Source organism: Pelodiscus sinensis, chromosome 2 (assembly GCF_049634645.1).
Source record: "Pelodiscus sinensis isolate JC-2024 chromosome 2, ASM4963464v1, whole genome shotgun sequence".
NCBI lineage: Eukaryota > Metazoa > Chordata > Testudines > Trionychidae > Pelodiscus > Pelodiscus sinensis.
Window position 1 is genome coordinate 4,039,070 of NC_134712.1, and position 8,361 is coordinate 4,047,430.

Sequence of the window (8,361 nt, forward strand, 5' to 3'; positions counted from 1 at the left end):
CCCCATGGCTTGAAATCATTAACTCCTGGGACCCCCCTCCCAAAATCATTAATTCCTGGGACCTCCCCCCCCCCCCATGGCCTGAAATCATTAACTCCTGGGACCCCCCCTCCCTGGGATCCCCCCTCCCACCTCGCGGAGCTTTAGAAAAGCCCGAGTTTTCCTCTGAACCCCGGGGGTCCCGTCCACTCCCCCCCTCTTTCTCCTGGCTGCTGAATTACTAGAGTTTTCAATACTTGCGGGGGGAAGCGGGGTGCACGCGCAAGGGGCATGGGGGGGAGACTGGGGGGGGGCGGCTTGGTGTGACACGCTGGATTCATCCGCGTTCCCCCCACGGCTGGGGGGGGGGGGGGGGACGGGGACAGGCTAGCGCTGACCTTGCTGAGCCCATAGTAGCGCGATGAATAAGAGCTCGCTGCCAGCTGGGAGGCAGCGGGCGGGGATTACTCATCCATCCCTCCATCCATCCCTCCATCAGTCTCCAGAACCTTTCAAGGGCTTCTCAGCGTGGGGGAGGGGGCGGGAGTGCTGCCAAGATTTGGGTTGCCACAGCCACCGGGCCGGGCTCTCCACCAATCAGCGGCGAGCGGCGCGTGGAGGCAGAGGCTGGGTACCACCCACATGTGGAGCCGGGCGGGGTATAAGTAGCGGGGAATGCCGGGGAGCCTGGCAGTGCCGACAGGGAGGCGAACCGGCTTGTGCGCGGCTGCTGCTCTCGCCCGGCGCTTGGAAAGCAGCGGAGCAAGCGCCTGCGAGCGGAGGAAGCTGCTTCCAGCGCTCCCCGGGTGCAAGGGGAAGGCTCGGCCGCTCGCCATCCCGGGGAGAGATCTCAATCCAGGACACGCTCGCTCTTCCCCGGAGCCGCATCGCTCCAGACCCGTGGCACCGGCCGGAAGGACTTTGCCACCGACTCCCTGCTGCCTGCACGGGCGACTGGGTCTCTGACTCGGTGCGGGAGGCTGCCAGGAGGGGGATCCCGAAGCAGGGAGGTCAGCACTAGGGCATAAAGTCTAGCTCTGTGCTGCCTTGGGGCTGAGTGCTACAGGAGCCATGCAGCTGGACAGCATCACCAACGGGAGCATCCACACCGTCCAGGGCCACCGGGGAGTAGCCACCAAGCCCAACGTGATCCTGCAGATAGGGAAGTGCAGGGCCGAGATGCTGGAGCACGTCCGGCGGACCCACCGGCACCTCCTCACCGAGGTGTCCAAGCAGGTGGAGCGGGAGCTGAAAGGGTTGCAGAAATCGGTGGGGAAGCTGGAGAACAACCTGGAGGACCACGTCCCCTCCACCGACAACCAGAGGTGGAAAAAGTCCATCAAGGCCTGCCTGGCCAGGTGCCAGGAGACCATCGCCCACCTGGAGAGGTGGGTTAAGAGGGAGATGAACGTCTGGCGGGAGGTGTTCTTCCGCTTGGAGAAATGGGCCGACCGGCTGGAGTCCATGGGGGGCAAGTACTGCCCCCCGGAGCATGCCAGGCAGACTGTCTCAGTTGGGGTGGGTGGCCCGGAGAGCAGGCCCAGCGAGGGGGAGATCTACGATTATGCCCTTGACATGAGCCAGATGTACGCTCTGACGTCCCCTCCTGGGGACATAATGAGCATGCCCCAGCCCCATGACTCCTACCAATGGGTCACTGCCCCGGAGGATGCTCCGTCTTCCCCGGTGGAGACCCAGATCTTTGAAGATCCCCATGAGTTCCTGAGCCACTTGGAGGACTACCTGAAGCAGGTGGGGGGGACGGAGGAGTACTGGCTCTCCCAGATCCAAAACCACATGAATGGCCCAGCTAAGAAGTGGTGGGAGTACAAGCAGGACTCTGTCAAGAACTGGGTGGAGTTCAAGAAGGAGTTTCTGCAGTATAGCGAGGGCACTCTGACCCGGGACGCCATCAAGCGGGAGCTGGAACTGCCCCAGAAGCAGGGGGAACCCCTGGATGAGTTCCTCTGGCGTAAGAGAGATCTGTACCAGACGCTCTACACTGACGCCGAGGAGGAGGAGATTATCCAGTACGTGGTAGGCACCCTCCGTCCAAAATTCAAACGCTTCCTAAGTCACCCCATGCCCAAGACCTTAGAGCAGCTGATCCAGAGGGGGAAGGAAGTCCTAAGCGACTTCGACCAGTCAGAAGACCCGACCCCCCAGAGAACCCCCGAGCATCAGCCAGGGGACTCGGTTGATAGCTTGCCCCCCTCAACCACGGCTAGCCCCATTGCTAGTGACGAGACGCAGCCCGAGCCCCCGAGCCCGCCAACTACAGTGATATGAGTGAGGATCGCTACGGGATTGGCCTGTATTATGCCGAGGTGTGGAGGGGGCTGATTTAGGACGCTTCTCCTTCGCGAGAGGTTCTGGCTGTGGCCAGTTCTGGCTGGACTCAGTCCACAATGGTCCTCGGCGGAGGAATACATTTTGTTAACGGAGGGGACACCTGAGAACGTAGCTGCCCACCTCACCCCAGGGTGCAAGGCTGAGGAGGCTATTTGAACTGCTGTGGGGTGGATAGTTTTATGATGCTCTTGGTAGGAAGCTAGATAGTTCCCCACTGCAGAAGCAACCACCCTGTGTTGGTGCTTTTCAAGGACCTGAAACAGGTGCAGCTGTTGACCAAGGGTTCCACCTACCTACCAGTCTTACATCTTCCAGACTGGGGTTCCCCTCTCCTGGGGAGTCTGTTTTGACTTTTGCCCATCTCTGCCTTATTGACAGGGCTTTGTCCAGCTCAAGGGGAAGCCACTGGCTTCTCCTTCCCTCGCAACCTCCCACCAAAGCTTCCAGGCAGACTTTTTTTTTTCTTCCAAGTTCATCGTTGTTCAGGAGAGCTCCTAGAACTGCAGCCAATGGCAGCTTTAAGGGGCTTGATCCATCTTTACCACCTGATGTTGCATCTCAGTTTTCCTCCAAGTGGTTCTCTCCCTTTCTCCGCTCCTGCTCTTCCCTGGGTGCCCCGTGTCCACTGGACTGGGGCGCAACAAAACCTTTGTTCCTCACTGGGGTAGCCTTCTCTATCTGATTCAGGACCAGGCAGGTTAGAGATCTTTCTACTTGGGGGGCCCATGAGATGGGGCAATCAGGCCAAGGCACCGAAGTTGTACCTGGGGAAAGCTCCTAATTTTTAAAAAATCAAATAAGCACACCCTGAGGTCAGAGCAAAGATCCCCCAAGCAGCAAAGTGATGCTCCTCCCTTGGAGATGCCGGAGCAGGAGGACGTCAGCACCTGTGGGACTGTAGGACTTTGATTCTGTGAGACTTTGCCATGGAAAGCAGAAACAAAGTTGTGAGGCGCTACGGGGGGCGTGTCTCAGACCCTTCAAAGAAGACTCCTTGACAGCAGATGGACACACGCGTTGCTTTCGGGAGGTCTGATGCCCTTGGCATGGGCAGGCCGATGGCTGACGTGTGCCAAATACTGACAGACTTTCTAAAATTAGCCCCTTTGCTCCCGGCTGAAGCCGGACCTGGGCTCTGTGCTACTTTTCCACGGTCAGTATTAAAGACCAGAATGGGCAGCACTTTGACTAATGCATGAAGATGGCACTGAGGACGCTTGGACCTTCGAGGCTCTGGATCGGCACCGCAGGCCCGGCTCAGACACTGAGGAAAGCTTTTCCGGGGGCGTGTTAGCAACCCTGCCGCATGCTATCCCTGGCAGCACTTCAGCAACCTGCCAGCATCCATCACCTGATTGAAAAGGCAGGATCAGCACACGAGAGAAACTGCAAGAGGGAGCTGGAATTTCCCTGGGACGTGGCAGCTGCAAAACCTTTGGGGGCGATTCCTTCCCGGAGGCTGAAGGTAAGACAATTTCCTTCCTCTGCAATGAGCAAGTGGGCTGGGCTCAGCATGGGGACCGCCACACTGGCGTTGCACCAGGACTGACCTGGGCCCTTAGGGATGGGGATGAAGAGAGGGATGGAGACTGCTTAGCAGGGCCCAAGGGGGTAGAATGGCTCCGCGTAATGGGCAGCAAAGGGGCGTGTGAAATGAATATCAAGAACTAGGCCAAGACACTGAACAGTGGGCCTGAGGGAGCGGTGAAAACGGGGATGGTGACCCCTCCAGCTAGCTCGCCAACCTACCAGCCCCCTTGTTAGCAGAGCTGCATAAGCTAGTCCCTCTAGATCGGGGTGGGGAAACTTTTTAGGGTTGGGGGCTGCAGCCGCACAGAGAAATCAATGGGGGGCCGCACACACGTGAGAAGCGAAAAATACCTTCACTGACGTGGCCCCCGACTGAGAGGAAAAGACCCTCCCCACATGCCCCTCGCACTCCAAAGCCTCGGCAGGTCCGAGCTAGCAGATTTCGTGGGCTCCAGCCCCACAGGGGGGACAGTGGTGAGGCCATAGGGTGAGCGCAGGCTCCCCAAAGCTGAGGGGAAGCCTCAGGGACCAGATCCAGGCAAGGTGGAGGCCGCATCCGGCCCCAGGGCCTTAGGTTTCCCAGCCCTGCTCTAGACTGAGATTCCCAGTTCGAGCCCCGGGGGTGATAAGTGAGCCGGTGTGGGCTGAGGGAGTTTGCCGAAAGCAAGGGATCTTTGCTTGGCTGTGAGCGCATGCCAGCGGGGGCGGGGATCTGAGGGACTGGAAGACAAAGTTTAAATGTGAGGCTCATGTGTATTCTCCTCCTTCTGTTACAGTGACTCGCCCAGACCCTCCTCTGAGGAGAATTCGCTTCAGGTTGCTCAGAGCACAGACAGAAAGCCTGGAATTCCCAGGAGGCAGGAAGGGGTCGGACTTCACAGCCACCAGTGTGCTTCACCTGCAGCCCCGAGGGACAACAGCCAGGCCAGGTAACAGCACTCTGCCAGACCTTTCCCAGGGGGTCTGAGGCCAAGTCCCCCCCCCCAGAAGGCGGCTCAGGGCCATTGCATGCACCACCCAGAGGAGTTGTTTCCCGATAGAGTGGGTGTCACAGCCTTCCCTTCTGCATATGCCACTCCGGCCACCAAGCAGAGCTCAGGGTCTGATGAGTCAGGCAACCGTGTGTCCATCTGGGCAGCAATGCAAAGTAGCTGGCCTCGGCTAAGCCAGGCTGTGCAGATTTCAAGGCTGGGGTTGGAGCCAGGCTTGGCAGGCCCTACTGAAAGGGTCCCCCCCCTCCCCAGCCTCAGGTCCCTCCTGCACCCTGTGCTAAATCCTGCTTGTTGTCTCTTCCAGGGATTTCTGTTCAGAGGAGAGCCTCAGTTTCCATGGGGAAGAGCAAGAGAGCTCCGCGCTCCCAGAAGAGCCGCCTTCTGGGGGAAGAGGGGATGCGAGAAAAATGCTTCTTTAAAGACACAAAGCGGGAGAGACGAAGAGGGAGCTACGTCAGCTGAGCAATAAAGCTCCAAGACTTTTCTGGCCAACGCTGGGCTAAGCTCCACAGAGCCCAGGCGAACGTGGGCATGAAGGAACAAGACCGTGCTTGGACTTTGGGGACACGCCAGGATGCTGGGGTTGTGCTGTAACTAAGCGATACTCCTTGCTGATTTCGGTGTAACTGCACCCAGGGAACTGGCGGCTAACAGGGGCGGATCAAAGCTTGGTTGTGAACTAAAATGCTCTTCTGACAATTTGCCAAAAACCGCCCATCCAGGCAACCCTCCTGGTTGTTAATACTGTCACTCATTGGAGCTGGTAGTTTCATTTCATTGCAGGCAACCCTGGTCAAATGTTAATAGCTTTGGAGGTTCAGAGAAGCATCGGGGAAGCCAGGTGCTTGTCTGAACCATTTGAGGCCACAAAACCGGGCCATGCACCTCACAAGAGCTGGAGGGCTCGTGAAATCACAGGCACTTTCTGCTTCTGGAGGGGCCAGAATGACCACTAGAGTGGGGTTTCTTGTGCAGCTTTGGTGCTTTCGTTTCCAGCCAGAACCAGGAAGTGTCCTAGAGTGTGAGAAACCGGAATGTGAGTGAAATTGACCAAACTTTTTGAACTTCAAGAAAGTTTGGGTTCACGCCTTGGGTGGAAGGGCTGGGTCAGTTCTTATTTCTTCCAGATCCATTTGTGTGTGTGTGTGTGTGTGTTGAGCTACCAAATGCCAATAACCAAAATCTGCAGCATTTTGTAACATTTAACTGAGCTGGTGAGATCCGATGCACACTCCAGTGATCAGTCACCAAACATATCCAGGGACCAGATTATGTGGGTGCCACAGAATGCCTGCAACTAGGTAGACTGCAGAAGTGGGGGGGAAAAAAACCCTCTGATTTGCACTGCTCAAGGTGAAGACTTTCAGGGATCCTCCACTATCCACTAGCACTGTCTTTGGGCCTTTTCTTTTCTAGAATGTTTAGTCTCACTTTGTTAAATAAAGCTGATTGAAACATGGCACCTTTTGGTCCTGGGATTTTTTTTTTTTCACCTGACTTTTTGGAGTATGCAGAGCTCGATCTCAGGTACTGGTTTTATCTCACTGGTTGCTCCTAGCCATTTGGAGCTTAACTTGTAGCACCCTGGTTTACAGAATCATCTTCTCTTGAAAGGACTGATCATCTGTCTGTCCCAGGGCAGACTGAGGTGTGTGAGCTGGGGTGAGTGGTGAAAACCGAAACAGATTTCAATGACTATCGTTTTCTGAGAATTTTACATGTAAGCCTGACAAAGCTGCTACATAGATTTATTTTACTATAGATCTTATTAATTCATATGCTGTTGTACAAAGGGTGACCGTAAGGAATTGTTACCGGTCCCCATCATTGGGTTGAAAGCCAAAGGTCTTTGCACGATGAAATAACTTAACTTAGTTCTGACTGTATCATGGGACAGGTTGGAGTTACTGGAATCTGTCAGTAGAACAACGCCACAGTCTGTCTGCCGCTGTCGCAAAGTTTGTGCTTCGGAAAGAGCCTTTTGTAGATTTATAGAATAAAACACTGAAACATCTGCTTACAGCTGTCTGCTTCTTGCTCTCCATTCTTTACCTGTCTTGTACCCTGCAGAGCTAGAGACATGAGAATCTGAGAAGAGCTGAATTTGATAACCCCAAATCATGAATGATTCCACCCTCTAAAAGCCTGTCTCTGCAGGAACAAAAATCTATTTTAAAGGACAGAATCCTCTTTAATTCTGCAGATCCTGAATCTACCCTCAATGCCGTAGGAGATTGACTTAATTAGGTGGGCCCCAGGGTTTTTGTTATGATCACACTGTGTTCTGTATGGTTAGGAGGCGCAGGATAACGAAGGGTTTAAGAGGGAGGCCTGGCCCTTTAAGAGGGGACAGGTCCAGTCCACCTGTGTCTCATGAGCAGGCTCTCTGAAAAGAGCTGGAGGAAGAGGGGTGCAAGAGTGAAAGTGCAGAGAGTTAGAAAACTCCTGCTGGCAGAGGGAGGTTGCAGAAGAGTCGGGGGCTTCAAGGAGCAGGCGAGGGGGGACGATGTGGAGTTTCGCAGGGGAAAAGCCTCAGGACTGAGTGCTGTGAATTTTATATAACTAAATTTACTATTTTTAAGGACTCTAGCTAAAAGGAGTTAATTTAAGGGGTACTTGGAGGAAGGGAAGTCGAGGCAGGGTGCTGCAGAGTCAGGTGGGGACGCAGATGACTGGTTACAGCCAACGTTGTGCTTTCCAAATTCTGGGTGCAAGCAACGGCAAGTTAGAGCAGCCTCAGATGTAACTATGCTCATCTACCCATTGTCCAAAGGGGATCAGCAGTGGCGGTCACCCCAAGTCACCTAGGTCAAGAGCCACGTGGAGGAGAGGTGTCAAGCTTCTATGCTGGCCTTTTCCAGCTGGGAAATCTCTCTATCCCACGGATGGTTTCTAGTCTCCAGGGCAATGTAAGGGGACCATAACAAGGCAGAGAATCCAGCCCAGTAGGTGAAGTGAACATAACACCGTTGAAAAGTTCCGGACTGGTCCAATTAGAGATAATTGTTTCTCCAAGCGTGGCACACGAATCTGCGCTGTTCTAGCACTCCAGACTTGACCCGGAGGGGCCTCTTTTAAGGGAGAGAGCTAGTTTAGCCTCCCTGCCTATTCAGAAATGTTCCCTCTAATCTTTTCCATCCCTGCGTGGAATAAATGTTATGTGCACCAAGGCATGCACAAATGTGCACCACCAGGAGAACCAAAACCTAGCTGTGGGTGCGCTGCTAATCTCCAGAGCAGCTGCACAAGCGCCCGGCTTAGATGGAATGCAGCTATTCAGTCCTTTGCCTGTCTGGCTAGGCTGCCCGACAGGGAGCTCATAGCAGCATTAGTTTGGGTGGACGCTGAAGTAGAGTGAATCACTGATTCAGACTAGATGGGGCCCAGTGAATATCGGGCATCCCCTTCTCTGATTCTCACCACAGCTGGGCAGAAATAGTTGTTGTGTTTTGATAGCAGTGGAATTATTAGCTCTAGTACACTAATAGGAACTCAGACAACGCATCCA

General features: G+C 54.8%; 1 protein-coding gene across 1 annotated transcript; it reads left to right on the forward strand.

Moving 5' to 3' along the window:
* Positions 1–634: 634 nt before the first annotated feature.
* ARC (activity regulated cytoskeleton associated protein) lies at positions 635–6,887 on the forward strand. Its single transcript, XM_006126511.4, has 3 exons — positions 635–3,796; positions 4,638–4,790; positions 5,158–6,887. The coding sequence occupies exon 1, from the start codon at positions 1,051–1,053 to the stop codon at positions 2,266–2,268; it is 1,218 nt and encodes a 405-aa protein (XP_006126573.1). The 5' UTR covers positions 635–1,050; the 3' UTR covers positions 2,269–3,796; positions 4,638–4,790; positions 5,158–6,887.
* The last annotated feature ends 1,474 nt before the right edge of the window (positions 6,888–8,361 follow it).

What these genes read in the sequence shown, in the direction of transcription:
- ARC (XM_006126511.4), top strand. Translation starts at nt 1,051, where the DNA reads ATGCAGCTGGACAGCATCACCAACGGGAGCATCCACACCGTCCAGGGC.